The sequence below is a fragment of the Podarcis tiliguerta genome, assembly GCF_965153285.1.
Source record: "Podarcis tiliguerta genome assembly, chromosome: 9".
Classification (NCBI taxonomy): Eukaryota; Metazoa; Chordata; class Lepidosauria; order Squamata; family Lacertidae; genus Podarcis; species Podarcis tiliguerta.
The window spans coordinates 52,199,146-52,224,636 of NC_139542.1; the positions used below are offsets into that span (position 1 = coordinate 52,199,146).

At 40.7% G+C, this 25,491-nt stretch overlaps 1 protein-coding gene across 1 annotated transcript in view; it reads right to left on the reverse strand.

Annotated features, from left to right (window-relative positions):
* SCFD2 (sec1 family domain containing 2) overlaps positions 1-25,491 on the reverse strand; it is a 146,382-nt gene that overhangs the window by 101,200 nt on the left and 19,691 nt on the right. Inside the window, exon 4 of the mRNA XM_083458209.1 lies at positions 14,044-14,219. Within this exon, the coding sequence (XP_083314335.1) occupies positions 14,044-14,219 (176 nt within the window). The remainder of the gene's footprint in view (positions 1-14,043; positions 14,220-25,491) is intronic.

Below are 25,491 nucleotides of genomic sequence, written 5' to 3' on the forward strand. Positions count from 1 at the left end.
ATAAGTTGTCCAGCCTATATCTGGAACAAATAAGAACATCCTCCTTGCCTAACTCTTTATTTCAGAATTCTCCCCCTTTTCTGCTAATTTTCGTGAAGACAAATTATTTGTATAATCTACTGGCAAATCACTGAGGTATCTACGGGAACTGTTAGTATTATGCCAAAATTTAGGAGATGTTTCAGGACTAGAAATTCTAGGATGGAACTTTTCCACCTGTTGAAGGTGACCGAACATGCTTTGTTACTGGAATTTTCCTTATGACCAAATGACACATTGAGCATAATTGGGGTTGGAAAATGAATCAAGCAATCTCTGAGAAAGTTGAGGACGGAAGGCACTAATGGTAGTACCCGTAAAAGTCAACCCACATGTCCCTGAAACCGAAAACTCTATTGCAGTATCATACTAGTAGCATACATGTTGGCAGAAAAGGAAGACACAAGCTAGGCAGCAGCAGATGATCCCCTCCAGTCCTTTACAGGGCAGGTTTTTCATGTATTCAATAGGCAACAGGGGGAAACAATCGGGAAAAGTTAAAAAGTGAAGTTGGTTTTATTTTCTAATCCCTGTTTTGAAAACAGGTTTTAGTGAACAACATTAACCCATTACTTCTAAACTAAGCTTGATTTATGACACTTATACATATATGTATTTTCTTCCTCTTAAAACAGGTATCCAAATAACCACCAGTTAAGTAGAGACAAGAAGACCTCCATCAGATTAGACCGCACTATCCAGTACTGTCCAGCTACTTTGTAGAAATCAGTGCAACCAAAGCTCTTTCCCATTTCTTTTCTTTGCTCAATGCTCCTTGCCCATCCTCCTTCCCCTTTCTGAGTGGCAATTTCCTGCCTCCGTTAAACTTTAAGCTTCTTGATTGCTCTGGTTTCTTCTCAGTGGAACCTGTCAAGATTCTGTTGTTGACTTTATTACACTATAAATAGAAGGCTTAAAAACAAGTGACCCTCCCCTAATAATAAATTAAATACCTATAATTGCCAGATGCCAAATCTTCCAAAATCTCACGGACACGTGGAATTCACCAAGTTGTTCTTATATAAATGTCGTTATATTTGTGGCTGTAGCATATTTGCAAATTAACCAAACATAAAGTTATGGGTACAGTGGTACCTCGGGTTACATACGCTTCAGGTTACAGGCTCCACTAACCCAGAAATAGTACCTCGGGTTAAGAACTTTGCTTCAGGATGAGAACAGAAATTGTGCTCCAGCGGCGTGGTGGCAGCAGGAGGTCCCATTAGCTAAAGTGGTGCTTCAGGTTAAGAACAGCTTCAGGTCAGCAGGAATAGAAGCTGGCCGTTGTTTTTCTTTAAAGCACTCCTAAGGAGGTTTACAAGAAGCCTGGATTTTGTAGCATATCTGCAAAAGTTGGAGCTTTTAGGTCTACTCATCTGCACTCTCAACCAAGAAGCTGTTAACGATGACCAAGTTCAATCGCCAAACCTCAGCCACCACGAAAGCCTTAGTAATAGCAATGGGTGGTCAGTATGAACGAGTAGTATGCACTCAAATATAGCTTCTTTTCTGCTTTTCCTTTTCCCTTCACACAAATAAGTGAGGATTCAGCTTTTAACCCTAACTTCCTAAGAATGTGCAAACCTGTAAATCATGGTTAGTGACTTTTTAATGTGTATTTAATAAATATATATGTTGCTGTTCAAAACATACCATCTTCCCACAGTGCTTTACAACACTGAAAAAAGGTTTAAGCCTCATTAAATATCAGAACTACGCACGAATGATAATAACAGCAGTAAAATATTTCACTTCTTCTGATCCAGTTCCACGATTTAAAGTTGGCTTAACATTCTGACTTGTAAGCCACTAACCACAGTTTCGGGGGGGGGGGGGGGGGGGGGGGGGGGGGGGGGGGGGGGGGGGGGGGGGGGGGGGGGGGGGGGGGGGGGGGGGGGGGGGGGGGGGGGGGGGGGGGGTGGGTTCACAGGTAACAGGAAACGATGGTTAAGAGCTGAATCCCGGCTAGTTCAGCTGCTCATGAAAAGGGAAGAATGAAGCACTCTCAAAAGAGCTCCAGCCACCAACATGCAGGTTGTGTATGTCCTGGTTTATTAAATCGGGAACTGATCCTGTGAACCAGGCCATAAAATACCCATGAGAAAGACTGAGGACATGCAAATGACCTGTGCTTCAGAGAGACCACTTGGAAGGATCAGCTGTGATGTAAGAAGGCCCAAAATAGCAGATCAGAGTGGCACCATCCTCAACTAATCCAACTGTGCTTCAGCCAAACAGTGGTCCATGGCCTTGGGCCTTAATAGGACTAACCACCCCTGCTGAGGAATTTCAGTTAATGCTAGTAATTTTTATTAGATTTTAAAGTTTTATGATATTTTGAAAGATAAAAACCTCACTGTGTTGAAAGGGTACGTGTTATATGTCCTTTGACCTTCCTGTAAGCAACTTTTTCAAATACTGTTCACATTAGAGGTGCAAAGTAAATAGGTATCATGAACGTGGGCTTCTATAGTAGGAAATATTGCCCCTTTCTCCTTATTATATCTAGAAGAAGTGTCCTGAAGTACCCTGCTGTTGTTGTTGCTGCTGCTGCTGTTGTTGGCACCCATCTGTCTCGAGAAACAATGGAGTGTGCCTCTGGGGGCGAAGTCTAACCACATGTTAGTGGCACCAAAGCGACTTCCCCAAGGCACAAGCCTGGACAGTGTGTATGGAGGTCCTAGGCTGTTCAGACAACAAGACCCCGCTCTTGGGATCACTGTATGTTGCAAAGAAAAGCAGAGCAATACATTTGGCACCAACTTGGCTGCAATAGTTGTTAGAAGGAGGCACACAACGTACCATCTAACTGCCTTAGGGACTCCACTCTGGATTTGTGTAGAGTTTACTCCTTAGCCTTTTCTTCTCCTGAAGACATCCCGCAAAGCAGCAGAGATTTAGGATCAGAGCTTTCCTTCTCCTAGATGGGCTATCTTCCCAGCTTGACAAACCCCATCTACCCCTCACTTTCCCCTACAGAACGTGAAGAAACCACCTTCTTGACCGCAGGGCCCCACGATTGGTCTCATCTGCTCAATCTGCCAGAGCCTGTCTTTACATGAAGGAGAAGTCCCTGCTTCAGAGATCCTGGCAAAACAATAACCAGAGGACATCTCTCTGGTCTACCATTCTGTTGCAATGGTTTGTGCATTGTTACAGAACGGGTGCATAACTGATGCATGGATTTGTTACCTTAAGGAGAAGCCTCCTAGCAGGACCTCTGCTACTGTGGTATGTTAAAAATGTTCTCAAGAATTCTCCCAGTAATTCTTACAAACATATGGTAAGTGGTAGGTAGTGTTATCCCCCTTATTACAGATGGGAAGCTGCAGGACAGCAACTTGGCTGTGCCCCCAACAGTGAGAGAGGCATTAAAACCAAACACACATGGTCTCCTAACATTTTACAGCCCGAGTTATTAGGATTTTTAAAAATGTCACGTCACAGTAAACAAATCTACCACATTTTGCTCAATAGGTAGATAGGGGTGTTTGTGTATGAGTGGGTGAGAGAGACAGACAGATGGATAGACAGACAAAGACCCCACAGTTATTTCCCCCTTAAAAGTGAAAATGAAATTTCTGTATAGCAATCAAAGCAAGGAAGATCTGCTGCCTGTTCTCTGCTTCTCTGCTCCTGTCAAATTCTAATGCTTTCAACAACAAAAAAGAAAATTAATGGTAGGTGGTCTGCTATAGCTGTGCACAAAAAAAAAAGGAGACAAGAAAAGTGTTTTAATTAGCCAAGAACACCAAAAACATTATTGTGCAAATACTGGCGAATCTTCAAACAAGAGTACATGCTGTCCGTTTTATTCACAATGAAAAAGTTCTTAAGAAAGATTTCGATAAAGATTTGCCTCCCTACTTGCAGCCTGCATTTGTAATGTTTATGTAAGTGAGGGATATAAATCTTTTTCAAATGAACCCCACTGTTCTTGAAGCAGACTGCTTGTTATAAACTGCCTGTTTCCGCTTTGCCTGCTTAAGCAAGCAATGCAGAGCCTTGCCCTGGACATACTGGAACTAATTTAATGTGTTCCAGGTTTGATCCTCACTCCCTCCTCCCAGCTTTTACGGGTAGATTTTACACACTGGATTACTGCTGACTTTAACAATGATTCATGTGATAAGTGGAGTTTGATTTGTTATGCCATTGCAGAAAGGGTGCCCTACCAACAAGAATGTCACCAACTACTGTTAAAAATGAAACAATCCCAATCCCAAATACAGAAATTTACAAAGCACTAGGAAACAACTCGCACATGCGGAATTACTCTCAAACCCTTAAACAGGGCTGAGCTTTATTGTCTCGGCACAGAAAGCGGAGAGAAGATTTTGCAGGCGGCTTTATTTGACTTGGAAGAAAGCCAACAAACATTCTGTTCAACGGATTTTTCTACTAAGAGACTCGTGCTTACTGTTCAAAACACAAAACCACCACAGGAGACGATGGACCGAATTGCAATTCTTTGTATCGCCTAAGATTCTGCTCCTTATTGTTTCAGCAGTGATTAATTGGAAAAGACAAGCACAAAGCAATTAGTTGCACACTCTTGTGCATTGCACAAATATGTGGAACATAATGAAAGCTATGTTAAGAGTGGCACCATGAAACTGAAATAACTGCTAGTGATTTTTAACCTCCTCAAATCTCCCTCTTTCACTCTCTCTCTCTCTCTGTGTGTGTGTGTGTGTGTGTGTGAACGCAAGTGTGAGTATGCAGAAGCAATTTGTCTGAGAGACCATTCTACCTTCTAGACTAAACCATAAGATGGCAGTATTGCACTAAGTTGCTAAACTGTCAAATATGTTGGATGGAGGAAAGAGACAAGATTCCTGTGTACTGAGTTTCATCTTGTCAAAAAAAAAATCACGAAAACAACAAAACTGATGCTGAACTTCAGCAGAACACTCTTCAGTCTCATTTCATTTAAACGGAATAGGGTTATTAATTCTTTAGGATAGTCATTATATGCATACACTCAGGCATAAGCCAACTATGCTCTGAAAAACAATTCAGTGAATCCACCTGGGGTACAAGCTTTTAAAGTTAGAAAACATAAGGGTACAATATACTTCGTCCTTGTGGGGTGGGGGGCAGTCTTTAAGGAAATGGAGCAAAGCACTGCACAGACACTGTGGCAGTTTTCTTCCAAACAATGGTGTGGTTTTATGCTTCATAACCCTTGGCAGAAGTGTTCAGCAAGGAAACCAACTGGCGCACTGAAAAACACCATCTCAAATGCTTTTCGCTCCCTTTGGGGAAGAAACAACAACAACAACAACACCCTCATTGCCAGGACTTGACGCTAGAATCAGTCATCTGATGCATCTCTATAATGGACAAAGGGCATATGTTTTAGCACAAACAAGAATGCTTAGTGTTCGTAATTTCTGCAGCACTAATTGGCTGATGGGATCTCTTCCCAAGTCCCTGATTCTCTGAAGATTGCAAAGGAGGAAGGAGAGTGAATAACTGTTACATGATTAAATCACAACCCCCAGCCCACCCATTCATGTTTATTGAGTATAAAAATAGGCTAACAGGACATCAGGAAAACAAAAGTTGAGTGTTGCTGATTTTTTTTTAAAAAAAGCTGTCTTACTGTGTGCATTTATAAATTTAATCTAAGTAACATTCAGTTATCACAGTATTTGAGAGTTGTGCAGGAGGGTTAAAGTATCAAGGATCTGATCCAACTACAGCTGTGGGCACCTCATCACATGCTAACTCATCACTAGTCTTCTAGATTATTATTATTTTACATTTTTATCCGTTTCCTCCAGTCGGACACCTTCATCTGCCCCTGCTGGGACAAATCAAGTTTCTCCCACCCAGCATGGTCATTGATTAGGGTTGACATAAGTTGCTGTCCAACAAAACTGTAGGGCCACAGCTTCCCATCCCTGGGCTACACAAGATTTCTCATTGGCTGAGATCATATATGGAAAATACCTTTCCAAGTTAAAAATGTCTAAGCACCTGCAATCAAGCTGGCAACAGATGAAGAAGTGGAAGGCAGGAAGGTTCGGCAAATATTTTTTGTGCCTTCTTCCAATACTTTATTTGTAGCAATAATTCGATCTCATGAAAACTCAGAGCAGTGCTATTACATACAAGGATCTTTCTTGCTGCTTTGGGGGGAACCAAGGTCAGGGCTTAATACGAAGTTCCATTCAGATCCCTACTTCAAAAGAGCAAAATAACATCTCCCTACACCAGAAAATTCTTACTTAATTTTGCAAACATGGGGAAGATGAGGAGGCAGGCAGCAGGGAAGAGATGTTCTTACATTTGCAAAGGTACAAGCTAAATCTTCCTTGGGGCATTTATCTGTATCGGAAATGTAGAACAAGAAGGTTGGCAATCACACAATTTGTTCTATTTATTTATGGAATTTGCTACGTTCATTTGCATCTAGCTTCATTTCCTGGAAATTTAAATGCAGGCTTGATCAGTGAGCATGAATCCTTCAGAGAGGATGCCCAGAGGCCAACTCAATTAACAGAAGAGGAAATGCAAGTGACAGTGATGGAACGTACTGTGGGCAGGGAACATTCTTCTACATCTATACTGACAAGCTTTTCAGGAATATTACTCCTCCAATATTCCCCCCCCCCCATCTAGACCCAGTTCCAAAGAGCTGGGATGACTTTAGTTTTCCCTGGTGGATGATCTATATTGAGAGGAAGGGAAACTGTGACCCTAGTGATCTTCCTTGATAATCTCATCCATTTTGGGACTGGGAGATTGAGATGTTGTGATACAAGGGTTTTGTTGCTACCTGCAGGGCTGTTTCTAGAGAGTGCAGAATCCTGTGTTTCCCCTTAAAAAGTTGTGTTGTGACTTCCCTCACTTCCATTAATTCTCCAATGCTATTTAACATCTACATGAAGACGTTGGGCGTGGTTATCAGGGGTTTAGGGCTTGGTGTCCTCAATATGTAGGCAGCAAGCTCTACTTCTTTATTCCATCTGCACAGATGTGGTTGGAGGTACAGATGGCTGCATTAGCAAGTTTCCAATGCCTGGCTAAAAATACCTGCTTCTTCAGGTATTTGGAGATACAGTCGTACCTTGGATCCCAAACGCCCTGGAACTCGGATGTTTTGCCTCCCAAACGCCACAAACCTGGAAGTGATTGTTCCAGTTTGCAAACGTTCTTTTGGAACCCAAACATCCGATGAGGTTTCAGTGGCTTCTGATTGGCTGCAGGGGCTTCCTGCAGTCAATCAGAAGCCACGATTTGGTTTTCAAACATTTTGGAAGGAATGGATCCCATTCGACTTCCAAGGTAAACTGTACTTCAGTTATTCTGATTTTAACCAGTGCCTTAGCCTGTTTGCTCTGCTGTGCTGTTTATATGTAAATGTTTTATACCGGATTTTAGTTTTGCTAGAAGTGTTTGGTCTGATTTGTTTGTATGTACGTTTCCAGATATTATGTTGTAGCTGTCATGTGGTTACTTTGTAATGAAGGGTGCCATTTTCATTTTGTTAATAAACCAAATGCCTGTCCAGTGGGCTTACTGACTTTTTTGTTGGGGAACAGATGTCGCTTGGTAGTAGATCATCTGCTTTACCCCCAGAATGTTCCAGGTTTAATCCCAGCATCTCCAGGTAGATCTTGGAGAGATCCATGTCTGAAATCCTGGAGAGGTAGTGTCAGTAGTTGTAGACCTACAGTAAAAGTAGACTTAAGTAGACCAATGGCCTGAAATCAGATTCCCAGTTCCCCTTTGGACAGCAGATTTCCAGGCCATATTGGAAGCTACCTTTGAAACACCACACAGTTTCTAAACTGTCTTGCTGGAAATAACGTTGCATTTTGGGAAGCACAACCTGAATCCCATTTTTTTATACACAGTTGTGTAGTTCTTCCTATCCATGTAGGGTTTAAAGTTCCAGGTGAAAATACTTGAACCTACATGGCCAGACTTCTTAGCACCGGGCATCAAGGATGCCTGACTCAAGAAGGCTAGTTAACAAGTATGAACACAATATTCTGTACTCCTGTTTTCCTACATGCATAAACCAAAATTAGAAGGAAAAGGTTGCTTGGCAAATGTGCATTCTTGCTGCAGATTTGATAGCTTAAAAATCTTTTAAAATACAATAGTTTTAGGACATGGGCATTATTCTACATTTCTTCTGTCTGGCACATATGTTAGGTCTATATGTGATCAACAAAATAATTAATGTGAAAGGGATAGAGAGAGAAAGAGAGAGGTTAGCATCTTGAGGTGTCTTGCAACTCAAAACTGAAATATTCATTGAGATAATGAAAGGTGAAATATGGTTTGGTTTGACTGAAGTTATGTTACTGGGAGCCCCTGACATTAACTGTACAGAGATATATGCTTGAATAGCCCAAAATTCCAAATAAGCTGCAAGAACCAAGCTGAAGTCGTGTGCGTGAACTTTTCAACCTGAAGTTTTTTACCAGAGAAAGCGCCTTTGCAAGGGCTAATTGAAGGCACATTTCTTTCAAGACGTTCACTCCACTCTGGTTTTCATTTTGGACTTCTTGCTATGTCAAAAGTCATGTTGCAAAAGGGAATTCAAGTTTATTATTAAATCAGGAGCAAGATTTTTTCCCTGTCCTTACTTTGTCAGTCTACACCAACCAAACATGCTTTAAGTTTTGGCTTCACATTCTGCGTGCCCAAATAAGATTGAGTTACTTGCACCTGAGGATAAAGTGTAAACAGATATCAGGGCAAACTTTAACTTTGCTCTACATAATAGGAAGAAGAATGAGGGGAAAGTACACTGTTCTCAAATTTTGCTGCCATTCTTCCATGAAAACAGTTAGGAATCAAAACCAAGTAATCAAAACTAGAGTTGAGCCAAATGTTCTCTCTCAATGTCCTTAAAAGTAACTATTTCAAGAGCAGGGAAACCTATTCAAAAGTGATTAATTTTGCCTTTTACATGGCTCCTCAAAACTACTGGTATTTACAGTCACTGTTTCAGTCCTATTTTTCCTTCTTAAGTGAACTCTGCCAAGCGGAGTTCAGGTACTGGATGTGATGAAATCATGATCCTATGTAATTAATCTGATTTGGTTATGTTCTGACATCCCTAAAAGAAAATGAAATCTATTCAGAGCAATGGTGATGTTTCTTATCCTGGTTGCTGTGATAATTCTAGCTAAGCAAGAATCATTCCATTCTCTAATATTGAAACACTCTCAATGCTACCTTGTAGTAATCACTGAAAATCATCAATAGGGGAGCTGCCCCATTTCAAAGCTGAGAAAGATGCTCATGAAATGACCCACCACTGTGGGCTCAGCTCCTTTTCAAAGCAGACAGATCATACATGTTAAAACATTTTTATACAGCCCTTCCTCATGTCAGACTTCAGGGTAGAGTGCAACATAAAACAAATACAATGAACAAGAAAACATATATAACTTTAAACAGACTAAAATTCGCAGTGTTAAATCTGTAAAATCTATTGAAGTGCCAGGGTAAATGAACATAGATAGACTGTATATCTGTACAGACTTTAAATGAAAATAGAAAGGACACAGTCTAAGGGCAAAAGTAGACTTTACTGGAAAACCCAGGGTTCCTCGTTTGAAGGATCAACTGTAGGGGGAAATTATCAGGATAGAGGAGATGCTTAAAACATTTTCCAGCTTACCAATCCTCCCCTGCCAATTCCTGCCTAAGGTGGGCATATTAAATTATTTCATTTCTACATGGTCTCAGAAACTGGAAGCAAGGAGGGGAAACAGTCCTATCAGTAGGAGAACAGGCATCTATGGGAGTGGTTAAGTGTTTCAACTGCTGATCAAGTCCACCCTGCAAATGCCTCGCAAGTCCTGCATTCAAAGCTGTCGAACAAACATGAAATTCTGCCCTGAGGGGCAGTTTTGCTTCTTCTTTCTTCTTTTTGTTCCATATAGACTGCACACATACGGGAGGGAGCAATTTTTCTTTTGGTGAGCAGATAAGATGAAGATTGTGGCCTGGGTAGTTGGCTTTGCTTGTGGGTTGAAAAGGCAGTTGTTTAAAACTATAGTACAATCGGTTTCAAGAATGTCAACATTTCTCAAAAAGAAAAGAAGATAATCTGTATCTAGAGTTTATAGAAGCAAAAACAAGTATCTAGATTTTACAGTAAACATTCCCCTCCCCCAATAATATAGACAGAATCATCATCATCATAGTATAGTTTTTAAGCATAGTTCTGTATACTCAATGGGGGCTTTAGGGCTGTTTTTCTTCAAAACAGGAGCACCCGCTCCAGCTTTCCATATGGCATAACAAACTGCTTTTGAAACTGCAACCGTAAAAAGACCAGTGTAGAGTCAGCTATTGAAAGAAAAGGACTCAAAAACTCCACTGAGTTTCTGCAAACCCTTGGGCCTGGTCAGAAGTAGCTCTTTTGGATCTTGCCCAATGAATTTTGGATTGGAGTATTAGCTCAACTGATTCCTCTTCGGGTCAAGGGGAAAGCAGCTAAAGTCCCTCCACAAATACAAGCATGGCATCCATGATGTATTTTCAAGGCACGAAATGTCAACCAACGTTGGGATACAAAAACACATGAGGACATCCATCGCAAAGCAATCGCTCCCAATTATGTGAAACATGTTCCTGTTATCTTTGGAAGTTTTGCAATTTCAAAACATTCATAGCAGGAGAAGCTAACTCAAGGGCATTAGTGCATACTTTCAAGCGCAAAAAATGTGATGATGTTTTTCAGAAAGTCTCTAGATGTTCACCAGATGTGACACACATTTGCCTCTTCCATATAAGATGATGGTGTGCCTCTAAAATTGGCTATAGTAATATCAATGTGTGATACTAATCATTCAAAAATGCCTTGCAGATATTCAGCTATTTGCAACTTGGGTAAACCTGTTTCTCTCTCAAGGCGATCCTTAAAATGCCTTGCCTTTTAAGAGTGTCTATCTGCACAAAATATGTTTTCTCTCTCTGCAAAACATCAGATTAAATAGGTCACCATATAAGCTATTTAGTACATCTCGTTTCTCTCCCATATGCTGGAATTTGGCTGAGTGGGTGATTCAAGATAACCAGCAAGGAGGTATTAGCTGGCACAAAGAGCTCAATATTCTGTGGTGACGTGTGCATGATGTGCACATGCCACGTGATGTGTGCACACCGCACAAAAATAATAACACATTAGCATGTTCCACGGCATGCGTGTGACACGTCAATTGCATGCACCACAGGTTGCCCATTCCTGATTGAGAGCTATGAATTTTCCCCCAGAAAGTTTATGTTTTTAGGAAGCACAGATTATTGCAGCAGCCCTAATCTAGAAAACTGCAGAGTCTATAAAATGCATCGGGAGATGGTGTACAAGAGGAGAAGGAGCTCACAGATGGAGGAAAAATGCATTTTCCCCTTACTTAAGTCTCCCCATGACACATTGTATTAGGATTCTCAATCAGATCATCATGTTCCCTGCTAATAGTGGTCCCTGCTGCTAACAACTGATATTCCTAAGAAATCACCCCTGGACCCAGAAGTCTGCAACAGCTATCAACAGGTCATAAATCTTCCCTCTCTGGGCAAGGTGTTTGAATGGTGGTGGCTGTACTGGAATTCTTGGATGACACTGATGATCTAGATGCAGTTCAGTCTGGCATCCATCTCTGTTTTGGCAGCAAAACAGCCTTGGTCAACCTGCTGGATAACCTTTAGTGGGAAAAGAACTGGGAGTTGGGTGAAGCCACCACCATTGAGTGTGGTGTGCTTCTGGATCAACTGTTCAGAATGGGAACTGAGGAAGTTAGGACACAGCATTCAGGTGCTTTCATTCTTGCCTGGTAAACTTTCATGGAGATGAAAATAGGGTATGGTTGTACCCCGTGGACTTTGTGCTACAGGGTTTTACTTTGTTTGCAATGTTTGATTCTTACATGAAATGACACGGTGCAAGCATCCAGGGGGTCACCAATATGCTGGAGTGACTCTACTAATTTCCATCCAATACAGACATGCTGAATAGAGGTCTGCAGGCTGCAATGGACTGGATGAGGCTTAATCTGGAGAAAATGAAGGTCCAATTAGCGGGTGGCTCATCTTAACAGGAGGTGGTACACAGCCATTTAATTGCTTCTTTTGTGTTATTTTATGTTGTCTCTGTTCTAAAATGTTTAACGTGGGGGGGGGGGGATGGCAGAAGTGCCCCTAGGAGCAACATTTAATTCTAGCATAATTCCCCCATTAAAGAAAGGAATATTCTTCAAACCCGTCTCCCTCAAAAGCACATATTGTCTCGCCCAAATTTGCAGACTGAGAATGGGGCTGGGAAGTTCAGGAAGCACATACTGGTCTGCCCTATAAAATTATAATCCCATGAGCACTATAGGGACAAAGACTAATCTAGGTGTACCGGTATATAACAGCAGCTAACATTTAGAGGAGTGCAGTTGATTTGCAATGTATTGTATTAAAAAACGTGGAGGATAAAATCGAGATATGGAACTATGAAAAACATTAATGATGATGAGAGGCAGGACTATGATGTTGAAAGTGCTTCGGAATTCAGACCGTGGGAAGCCAAAACAAAAAATTATTACAATTTGGAACGCAATTGGACTTTTTTATTTTAGTTTTTTTATTATTATTGGATTTGATTTGATATGTTAATTGGATGTTCTTATTGGGAAATTAATAAACGCTTTAAAAAAATAATAATCTTAAGCAGACAGAGAAGTGTATCAGAGTCTTTATCGCACAGTTCTGACTTTACACCTTGCAGAAAAGAAGCATCTTGGAAAGCTGGCATCATGTATTATGATTCAGTACATAGGAAGCGTCCTTATGCTGGAATCATGCCAGTGGACTATTGAGTTCAGTACTGTCTACACTGACTGCCAGCGACTGTCTATGGTTTCAGGAGAGCAGACTTTCTCAGGTCTACCTGGAGAGGCTAGGTTCTGAGCCTCTGCAACGAAGCTATGATTCTTTCCCGAAGGACAGCCATGTTTTCCGAGCATTGAACTTAGATTTTTTTTCCCTTAGGTCCACAGTTTCCCTCTTCACAACCCGCTGCCTGCTAGAAATAGGGCTGTGTGTTCTAGTTCAGAAAATTGCAAGCCTTATGGATAATGCAATTCAAAATAATTGTCATTTGACTGCAGCAAATGAATGTGTACTTAGGAAACAATTATAATGCCAGAGAGGAAAGTTTGCTTTGGCTCCAATTCGAAACCTATTATAAAGGTTAGGAGGCAATGGGTATAAATCCTGAGATGGGTATGATTAAGAAAGGACTTGGTAACAACTAACCATCAAAATGTATATTTTAAAATGTTTGCTTGCCTTCTGCCCTTTTTCTTCTTCTGCGTTTTTTTCCTTCACTCGGAATTTAGTTCAACACAGTGCTGTTGTTTTTTCAGCAGACTTTGCACAGTGCTGAGCCTGTATTTCCTTTTTTTTATTCAAATAAAATTACAAGTGGTATAACCATATTTTATATACAATTGGCACAATCTTGCCAAAGCCGGGCAACTTTTTAAAAAGTTTGATCCTATGTATGTGAAATAAACTCAGTCGAGAGTGGATTTCATGCTCTTTATTCAGCTCATAGTGGTGAGGAGGAAATGAAAGTTTCCCCAAAGTATATGCTATATATACATTATTTATACAATGGGCTGCACATGATTGGCTAATTCCGGAATTCTCCTGTAGGCCAATCAGGTTGTGGATTCACTTCCATCTGAAGCTGGATTGGGTGGCTCCTGCAGACCAATCATACTGCTGCATTGTTCTAGGACCAATCAGACTGCTGCATTCTTGATCCTATTGTTCTAGGACCAATCAGACTGCTGCATTTTGGATCCTATTCAACTCAGTACATAACTGTATGTTTCCTCGATAGTAAGCTCTTGTCAGTTCAAAGATCTATAGGTCAGTTCTATAGGATTACAGCCTCAGTTGTTCTGATTACATGGGAGAGCCACTGTTAACTTCTTGGAGGAAAGGACATAAAAATCTCACATTTTATCTTACCTGCACAAGTAGCCTTTCAAAGGCTAGGAAATTGTCCCATTTGGCACTCTGAGGGTGTTTCAGTGTCTGCACAACAGCCAACGCAATCTGCAGAAGCCCACAATGGTTCTCAATGGCCTCAAATTTCTTTTTGAAGAGTTGGATATGTGAGCTGAGCTGCTCAGGGGTGACTCTCCCTGTGAAAGGAATTGCAGACACTTCTCAACAGTGTGCAGGTAGATGAAAGGAGCAAATGTTACCAATAGCGAGCAATACTTATGCAGTATGCTCCAGTAAGAGACAAAGTCTTTTCTCAGCTATTCATGCAGCACAAGCCTCCCCCCCACCCCATTCACAATCATTTTCTTTACCCAGGAATAGAAACTTGGTAATTAACATGCACATATAAACATAGCGGTATGAAAGTTGCTGCATACTCTCCTATGTCCCCTCTTTTGGGAACTCGCAGTCGACCAAAACCAGATGTTTATGAACTGCCACTGCATTTGTTGTGTGAATCTGATGGTTGTAGTGGGTAGGGAACAAAAGAAAACGATGGGTGCCAAATTTTCACTCATATGGAAGGGCAAAATATGCACCCTGCAAAGGGTCCCTGTGTCCTTGGTGATCCCATCTGTTGCCCTCATGATACACATTGTGCTACCACTTAACGTTTCTCGAACAACTGGATCAAAATACAGAATTTCAATTATGCTCCCCACCCCCCAAAACCCCCCTCTTAATTTCATCAGTGTACAAGAGGAACACCGTTCTTGCAGGGCCAGCATCATACAAGTTTCATCCTTCAGCTTCAAACTGAGTTTTTAGAGGCAGAACTCGGAAATGCCTTCCCTTCCAACATAATAGATGGGATCCAAAGAACTCTTGGCAGGCAGAAAGAAGCTGCTAGCAGAACGTTGCAAAGGTCTGTGCAAAAATCCATTCCAAATCTCAGTAAGTTCAACAGCAGCTCTTGTGCTTACACGAGAAGATGAACATCTTTGGGTTTAGTTTCCCTTTCCCAACACGTCTCCTTCCACGAGAAAAAGCACTCTCTGCAAAACATCAAGGCAAAGCCAGCAAAATATCACATGCTTCAAGCTGCCAACCCTTTCGCATGGCTAAAAGCTGACAACAGGGTCCTTTGCTGAGCCCACAAAGGCTAAAAATGCAGCCGCAGCCATGTCTGTTTTCAGACTAAACATTCAACTCCCAGTCATGCTATAATTTATTTCCTTTAAAGCTGTCATGCAGATTGACATAGTGGTCTGAAAACATTAACCCTGATGCTTTGCAATAAGTGATTTCTCTTTTTTTACCCTTAGCAGTCATGATCTATTGCTACTTATTCAGAATCTGTTTCATGCACACATCACAGAAAAAAACCACAAGGTGCAAACCTTCCCCCCTCCCCTTCGTCTCAAAAACGTTATATTTAGAGAAGGTGTAAAATAGCTTTCAATTTCATAAACCTTAAGATACCACCCACTGTTAGGAGGAAAAGTCATTTGCAGTATGCTGTTCACTGGAGAAGAACACCATGGCCTGTGGTTTCCTAGAGCATTTGACTTCGGGCCTTTGCTGGTGCAATGCCCAATAAACTGCTCATATGGTAACCCATCTCCAAGCTTAGTGAAGTCAAAAAGGCTGATTTTAACTAGAAGCCTTATTAATCCTCCTGAAGTACTGCCCAGAGCAAGGACTTACAGCCAGATTGAAGAGCATGAAGGACAGCAATAGATGCTTAACACAATGTGAAGTTTCTCACTTCCTTATGCATCTATATTAATGTGCTTGTCACTCCTCCTGTTTTGTGGAAATGTATGTCCTCACTTCACACTGCTTTAGTCTCTCTTTCTGTCCCTGTTCCAGGCTGCTTTATTAAACTTCTTTAAGGGACGTTCCTTACAAAGACACTTTACACTTATGGGTTCCCAAGCACAAAATGCACATAGACTCTACCAGATGCAGAGGGCACACACATTTTTGAAACAAGGTAGGCTGTGGTTTTTCACATCAAATAACTCAAAGAAAATGGGGGGGGGGTGTTTGGTCTTTTGAGCTTTTTTGACTAATTGTGAAAGGTGCATTTGAAAACATACATGCAGACTTATAATCCCTAATACAATGCACATTGTACTCAGATTACTTAAACCACAGTTGAAAACATCTCATGAGGGATGGCCTTTTATTAAGGCTGTGGTAAGTTTTGCAGGACAAGCATTATTACAAGAAAACTTTGTGCTCCAGGATTGATTGATTGATCAGTGCTAAAAATGTCATGTTCTTAAAACTGAGTATCTCAAAGAAGACTGTGGATCTTTTCCTCCAGACTTTACAGATGAATGAGGTGACAAAAAAGAGAGACTCCATCAATGCTGAAGGTGTTTGGATAGATGGGGTATTTTATTTTGGAACATGCATCGAGTTAATTATCTCTTTGGGGACCAATTAATAGGGAGTAAACTTCAAGGAACTGAATATGGCCTCTTTCCTAAGGATACAAGTCCGGCCAAGTATGTTAAATTCAGTTCAGCTTTTGTTGATGCTCAATTGCAGAGGTCCCCAAGCTTTCAGCTGACAATCAACAATAAGTGATTCCTTATGTTCCTCTCCATTTTGCAAGCAAACCAGACTGCAGAAAGCAGAATAACTCTGTGGAATACCATAATAAAAAAATACAATACTTGGGATTCATATAACACTTTCTGGTGTTCAAAGATTTTCTCACACGCTATCTGGTTATAATTCTAACAACCCTGGATGGTTGGTTAGTGTTATGGTCCCCATACCCAATTCCCAGATGTGGGGCTAAGGCTGAAAGAGTGTGGCTTGTCTACATCTATGTACCGAGTCCCCAGCTAATATGGGATTCAAAGTAGAGACTTACTGATGATGATTCATAGATCTGCCTCTTATGGAGCTATCGTATGCTGCAATTATGCCAGGGACAGAGATACTTTGCTTTTGCACCAGTACTGAATAAGTGTTTTCAGAAGGGGAAAACATGGTAGGAAGAAAAGCATAAAAATGCCACACACAAACTCCTTGGCAACACTAGCCAATCCTTAGCTGGATTGACTAAACTCGTTGGCTGGAATTCTTTTCCTCCTCTTTAAGTAGTAACAACACAATCCTAACCACACCTAGGCATTAGTCAGTCTTACTAAATTCAGTGGGGCTTTACTCCAGGTAAGTAGGGCTAGGATTGCATTCCAAGTCATTTAAAGTGTAAACACATCCAAGGATTTTCGCTTTGTGTAACCGGCTGCTACATAGTGTATCAGTTCATTATTTGTTTCTTTTCTTTTCTTACATTTATATCCTGTCTCTGTTCTGTTACAGAACCCAAGGCAGTCTACATGTTGTTCCCAAGTTAGTCACCCATCCAGAAACTCACATCCAGAAAAATCACACCCACTTAAGTTTCAGCAAGATGGTGGGCTCATGTGCCTTCAGACCATATACCCTGGGACTCAATTAGCTGTGTCAACTTTGTCTGGAGTTCCTCACATTCACTTCTACATCTCTGTTTACTTCAGTTGTCAAGGACAATTTCACCTCCTCGTTATTCTCTTACTTTCCTATGGAGCCAGCCTGCTCTCTGACCCTGTCATGACGTTTTGTACGTATGATTCCCCCCACCTGCATTCTGAAATCATACAGTCCACAAGAGAGTCCCATCCAATCCATCCAATGGCACTTTGGACTGCGTGCTTCAGCTCTAAAACCTTAGAAAGCTTTGGCATTGGCATGCAACTTAAGAGGCAGAATCTTCTGCATACAGAAGATGCCAGTGCAGTAATGCTGGCCGCCTTACTGTAATACCCTGGTATTTTTAGAATGCTGGCAAGGAACGTCACGTGATGAACAGGAGCATTGCAAAGCACAGTGGTACCTCGGTTTACGAACTTAATCCGTTCCGGAAGTCCGTTCTTAAACCAAAACCGTTCTTAAACCGAGGCACGCTTTCCCTAATGAGGCCTCCTGCCGCCGGTGCCCTGCCACCGTACGGCTTCCGTTCTTAGACTGAGGTAAAGTTCTCAAATCAGGACACTACTTCCGGTTTTGTGGAGTCTGTAAACCAAATCATTCTTAAACCGGACTGTTCTTAAACCGAGGAACCACTGTAGTTAGGAGAAGTAGTGAAAAGATTTCATTAAGGTGAGGAAGAGAGACTTTTCACTTATTTATAGATACAGTAAATAAATACTATCACACAGTTACATGGAAATGAGTGTCCCAATTGCATGGAAGCTTGGGCATGAGCTGTTCTTCAAGATGACCATGCAAGCCTGCAGGTATTTGGAGACAGAGCCTGACCCCAGAGACCAGGATTGTACCACAACCCAGGAATCACACGATGCCTCCATCATACAAGTAACAAAGAAAGGTAGTACATGGATTTGTTGTTGCTATTAACAAGTTACTGCATACGGATTACTGATTAATAAAATAGTGTTGATTAATTTTTCCATAATTCTTCACAAGTATTTGACAACAAATGTCTTTGGCTTTTACACATCTGAAACACAACTTCTACCTGATCCTTTTTGGTAGGTCTTGAAACCACTCTATGTATTACTGGAGCACGGCATGATCTTAAAGATGGCAACACTTAACAGCCATCAGTATAATAATAATAATAATAATAATAATAATAATAATAATAATATTTGCATTTTGACATGGGGACAAAAAACAACATAAAAATGAGCACGAGACCAATAGAGTAAATATTGCAAATATTGAATTAAAATTAATGTATTTGTAAAATTACATCACTGAATACAGAATGTATAGGGAACACTTTATCAATACACTTTAATTATTCTTAGATTAGCTTTGTTTAAAAATATATATCCACAGCTAGACATGTAAAAATACTTAGATATGAATTTGAGTTTGAGTATTTCCATTTTCTATCTTAAAAACAAACAAACACTGAGATTAGGATCCTGCTGTATCTTCAGTCTCAAAATTTTGTTGGAAGATATGCCAACAAAAAGACCATTGTCAGCAAACTCCCTTGTTACAGGAAAAAGTAAGGTCGGCCAAGCCTTTTGTGTCCATGTGCCAGCCATAATTTAATATGCAAAGATAACATACTACCAGCATATTTGGCTTGTAAATGTCTCCACACAGGTTTTATTTAACAGTATTTTGGTTCTAATTTTTTGTGGTTTATAAGGGTAAGTGAAAATTGATTTAGCTAGAGACACAAACCTAATATGTGTTACAGATCTGTCAGTACATACATTTAATCTAATGACAGTATGCCTATTTTTGTTTCAGTTTTTTGTTCACATCAAGATTATACACTTCAGACAAGCAGTGCTTTATTGCAGCTGGAAGCGGCATCAGAGGTATCTGAAGTAAGGCCAACGAATCACATCCAGCTGAACAACGTTCCCTCGTCCTCCAAGGACATGCCACTAAAGATGGTAATTTTCTCTTATTCCTACAGAAACACTACCTCCATCCTGTGTGTAATGCCAAAATAAGTTGTAATCCAAAGACCGCTTAAGGATATCCTTCGGTTTCATCAGTCAATATCCATGCTTTTCTTCAGTAGTAAACTATGGTTATTTTCCCACCGCTGCAAATTAACTGGCATTGTTAAATCCAGCACAGCATTTATTATTTGTACTTATGAGATGCCAAAAATTGGCACCTCTGGCCCTGAAGCCTAATAAGGCCTTCAAGGCAGTTTCCACAAAACCACAACCCAGACCCTCCACGTGTCACTATTTTCCAGTGATATTCCTGGATTTACAGAAGCCATCCCAGTTTCTGACTTGATCCTGGAATGTCCCGCTTTTCCTCAGGACATGTCTATTTTCATTGGCAAAATGTTGGAGGGTATGGAGTTATCCAACCCATCTGAAGGCAGCCCTGTATAGGGAAGTTTTATTAAAAAATTGTTATATATATATATATATATATATATATATATATATATATATATATGTTGGAAGATGCCCAGAGGGGCTGAGGCAACCCAGTTAGATGGGTGGGGTATATAAAAAAATAAAATAAGAATAGGATGTCATCAGAGAAATGTTGGAGGGTATGACATCCACATGCCCCACATCTGACAACATATGTGACATAAGGAGTGGAACAGATAGATTTGGCCCACACATGGTCAGGAGCCTTAAAGTGCACTCCTGATTCTTCATAAGCATGGTAGATTTGATGTCACCAGCAATCAGCTGAATGGCAATGTGAACAAGGCCACTGGTGCTGGGATTGACTGCGCTGCAGCAAAAGTAGGGCCTAGAAAGTCCATTGGATTCAGCTATGCTATTAATTTCCCTACCTTTCCCAAGTTTCAGGGAGCCAGACAGAGGGACTTCTCGGTAGTGGCACCCGCCCTGTGGAACGCCCTCCCACCAGAAGAGAACAACAACTACCAGACTTTTAGAAGACATCTGAAGGCAGCCCTGTTTAGGGAAGCTTTTAATGTTTGCTGCATTACTGTATTTTAATATTTTGTTGGAAGCCGCCCCGAGTGGCTGGGGAGGCCCAGCCAGATGGGCAGGGTATAAATAATAAATTATTATTATTATAAATCATTATACCTGTAAAGAGTGGCCCACTGGGAGCAGGGAAACCCAGGCCAGTGGCCAGATGAAGTCCCCCCACCCCAGCCCTTTTAAAATTAAAAAATAGGAACACAACACGGAGAATATACTACATAAAAATCCACAATAAAACCAAATACAAAACCAGCACAATAAAACACCATACTCAGCACAGAACCAGAAATAGCCATCCAGTACATATGCTAAAACCACAGGTTTTAGGGACTTAAATCAAAATCTTAAAGGGCCTGGAAGAATGAAGACGTCTTAGCCTGTATGAGCACCAGTCAAGCTTTGAAAAAAATTCAATAGGCAGAGGAGGTCACCATTATAAAGGTGTGTTTATGGCATTAACCTTCATAGATTCCCATCCATTCTTTAAAAAGCATTTATAAACCACTTCATAATTTCAAAAGAACTAAGCAATATTCCAGCTTCTGCAATTCTGCAAAAGTGTAAAACAGAAGCTGCAGCACATAGTACTGGGTGCAGAATTCAGCTTCTTGAGCAATTAGTTTCTGATTTAAAGACAAAGGCACTTCCTAGTCCCTACGGCTGCAAATGGAGATGTCACAAAAGGAGAAAGAAACTAACACAGAACAGCTGCCTCATTGGCAACAACATTTTGCTTGCACCGTCTTATTTCACCTTCACAGAAACCTCAGAAATTATGAGATGATGGAAAAGACAAGCACCACCAAGTAGGCTACACTTCTTTATAATGATCATATTTGAAGCTGCATATCTGCCATTAGGACTGGTGTGGTCCAACATTAAAAGTTTTGTGAAAGGTGTGTGTGTGTGTGTGTGTGTGTGTGTGTTTCTCTCTCTCTCTCTCTCTCTCTCTGTGTGTGTGTGTGTGTGTAAGTAAGTAAGTAAGTAAGTAAAAGATGCTTAAGTTCCAATTCAAGCATTACAAAGATATGGGGCAACAGGAGGCAAAAGGAATTTGTGCTTCCCATTTCTCTCCTTTCATAACATCCAGAGGTGATCATATTGCTGCGTTCTTTCATATCTTGGATATCCTTTCATGTTTGCAGACAAAGTTCAGGCATACCTTACACCCCTAACAAATCTGCCATTTCCTTTGATGGTGCCCCCCCCCCCATATATTTTTTTTTAAAATGCCAGATAGTTACAAACTACTTAAGGGATTTACAGTAGCCTTATCCCAACCTCTTTCACAAAGCATGCTGCGTTGGTATATTGTTTCTGTAGGCTAGGTCTGCCTTGTGCTCTTTAATGAGATGCTTTCGTCTTTCAGGTCGCATTCTGCATAGTTTACTAGGGAAGAACTGAGAGGGCTTTCTTCCATTAATGGAGGGTTAGAGTAACAGAAGAGAGCACTTTGTTTCTGTTATCCTCCTGGTGTTTCAGCTTTCATCATTCAACATGCCAATAAAGGGAGATAATAAAGGGATTCAGGCTCAGGCTAGATTTACTGTCCACTGTTAAAACTGCCAAGCAAGGCAGGCCATTTCTGAAGCCACAGAAGGACATTTGTAGCAAAGTGTCTTTTGCTGCCAAATAATATGCTAATAGCAAAGCTTTAAACAAAAGCATCATGAACCATCACTTTCAGAAGCGTTCTAAGATATGCATCTGATCACCAGCGAGGCTGCAAAGGAAGTGAGGATTGGGGAAAGAAGAAGCGGTACTTTTCCCGAAGGAACAACACTCCTTTGTTTCAGGAAGCTAGACGCAGAATAGAACTTTCTTTCGGAACCCAGTATCTTCAATGTTAAGAAGAAGAAGAAGAAACCCAACGAAGAAATAAGAGGCCCGTTTTTCAGCAAGCCTGACTTCCTTTTGGACACTAGAAAGAATGTTACACTATAAAAACCTTTTTTTAAAAAATACAGCTACATTTTGCTACTTGACTTGTCTAAACCAGTGCAAAGACTATATACATTTTGAACTGATGGATATTGCATTGAAATAATAAATGTTTAACTACTTGGTTTTTTATTATTCCTTTATTGCTGTTTTTTTGTTTGTTATTTAATTTATTTATATTTATATGCTGTTTTCCATGATGGCTGTCTTTATTTATTCAGGAGTATTTGTACCTTGCCTACCAACTGAAGTGGCTTAACATATATCCAAAACACAAGAAAGCAGACATTAGCAGAATATTTACTAGAATAGGGTAAAGGTGTATATAAATCTGCCCTCCAGTTCTCTGATGTTCCAGTAAGTGCTCTTCTGCATAAACACTCTACATACTGTTGATGTTTTGCATACTGCTTTCTTTTTATTATTATTATTATAAGCAACTTTGAGTTCTTTAAAAATGGGCATGGTATTAATATGTTTGCCATCTAAGATGCACTGAGAGTAAACTCAATGGAAATCAATTGACTTTCAACTATCAACCCTGGGGTGACATAGCTGGATATAACCCATAAGAAATGAACAACAAACATTAATCTAATTTCATATCCTACTAAGCATCCTTTATGTACGTCATAGAGATATCCTAGGAGCGTGCAATAACAGCAAAATGTCAGTTATTATGGGCAGGGGGCCAAGAGATAGACTCTGCATTTAGCAGGGGACAATGGGTCTCTATGCACTCAAAAAGACACACACCCTCTCAGGGGAGGTCAAGCTGACCAGTGCTATGGAAGTTAAATACAATGGTGGGCTCAAATGGAGTACAATAGTACCTTGGTTCTCGAACGGCTTAGTTGTTGAACAAATCGGCTCCTGAACGCTGTAAACCCGGAAGCTCCTGCAGCCAATCGGCCTTGGTTTTCGAACAGTTTCAGGACTCCCGGAACGGATTAAGTTCAAGAACCAAGGTACCACTGTAGTTTTATTTTTTTCAATAGGAGTATATGGCACACATTCACTCAGACAAGAAAAGGATTCACTCAGGAAAACTGAGCAAATGAGTTCTCCAATGTACATCCACAACCACTTGTGTCCCAATTTCTCAGGATAACTGTTTCTGCACTTCCTCCTTAATGGTGGTGCTGGGGAGAACTTGGCTGGCTGCCTTGTTATAAAGGCGTATTATATCCTGTCAAACATTACTTATTTGCTTATTTAAGGTGCTTTACAGCATCTTTCTGCCAAGACAGTTTAAAATTTAATACCAACACAAGCAAATTACAAACTTTTGTTTTTTATGTTGCCGATGGCCTCTTCAGGAGAATATGGTTTCCTGACCATGGCATCTTCCTTTCTCTTTGGTTTGTTAATATTTCAGGAAGTATTCATAAGCAAGGCCTATGATGATTGACAGCCATGGTCCTATTGTGCTGTTATTCAACCCCAAGTTGTGAAAACAAGAGAAAGAAGTATGTCTCTTCTTAGATGCCAGCTTAGTATATATTTATTTTCCTGGAATAAAATGGGAAGAATTCTGTACCTTCTCACTGTATTTTTATCCACATAACCTAAAACAACCAAAAATGATTATTTAAAAATATTAGAATTAAGTGAATTGTGCATATTTAAACCACATATACCCACCCAGTAACAAAAACTGTTTTGTTCAGATGTGGTCTGGCCTGAGGGCAATTTTAACAAGAGTTTTCCTAAAACTGGTATAATATTTAGGTCTTTAAAGTGGGGAAAATAGCCTTTTACTCACCCTTGGCACTTGGATATGACTCCCGCTATAATGATAAATCAGGACCCTGATTTTCCAGCAGCTTCTGAGATTAATGTGCACGTGCTTAATGTCCATCTTCCTCTTCTCCCAGGCCTTCAACTAATTAAACAATCTATGGGCTTTTAAACTGTCTGGGTGGTAGTGTTTTGGTTTGTTACTATATGTATTTTTGTGTTTTCATATTGTCAACTGCCCTGTAATCCTCAAATGAAGGGCAGTAGAGAAATGTTGTTGTTGTTAATGCTACATTTTGGATTTAGATGCTGAAGCAAGTTTAAAATATCTACATGCTAAAAAGAAGCTAGAAACCATCGTTGGCTTGCAATTGTCCTTTGTCCTTCCTGAATGTGTGAAGCAACCGATAGCTGAGGGGGGAAAGTTAAAGGGCACTTTCAGATCATACAAGACAAGCCAGCATTTGCTGTCTTGAAGCAGCACTGAGCTAATATGGGTAACTTACATGCCCTTGCCCTTTGGCAACTCAACTCTTTAGTCACCCTAAATTTTTCCAGTCTTCTAGGGACAAGGAATTACTGAATGGTTCAAGGGACAAATGCTTTCAGATAACAAAGTTAACACAATACTGCTCATAATGAAGTCTGGGCCTAACCATTGTGGACCCTGGTTGTGCAGCCTCAGACAGCAAATTTTGCATATGGAAAGGGGAAAGATCAAATTTATTTTGAAGCAGCTGTAAAAAGGTAAAGGGACCCCTGACCATTAGGTCCAGTCGTGGCTGACTCTGGGGTTGCGGCACGCATTTCGCTTTATTGGCTGAGGGAGCCGGCGTATAGCTTCCGGGTCATGTGGCCAGCATGCCTAAGCCACTTCTGGCAAACCATTTACCTTCCCGCCGGAGTGGTACCTATTTATCTACTTGCACTTTAACGTGTTTTCAAACTGTTAGGCTGGCAGGAGCAGGGACCGAGTAATGGGAGCTCACCCCGTTGTGGGGATTCAAACTGCCGACCTTCTGATCGGCAAATCCTAGGCGCTGTGGTTTAACCCACAGCGCCACCCGCAGCTGTACCTACCCCTAAATTACAGCATGCAATTACTACATTTTATTTGAAATAATTATGCCTTAATGTAGGCTTCCACTTGTTTGTGTCTACGCTTCCACTTGTTTGTGTCTACTCTTCTGCACTATACTTACAGTACAGTCGTACATTCGTTCTTGAACGGAATCCATTCCGGAAGTCCATTCCACTTCTGAAAACATTTGAAAACCAAGCATGGCTTCCGATTGGCTGCAGGAGC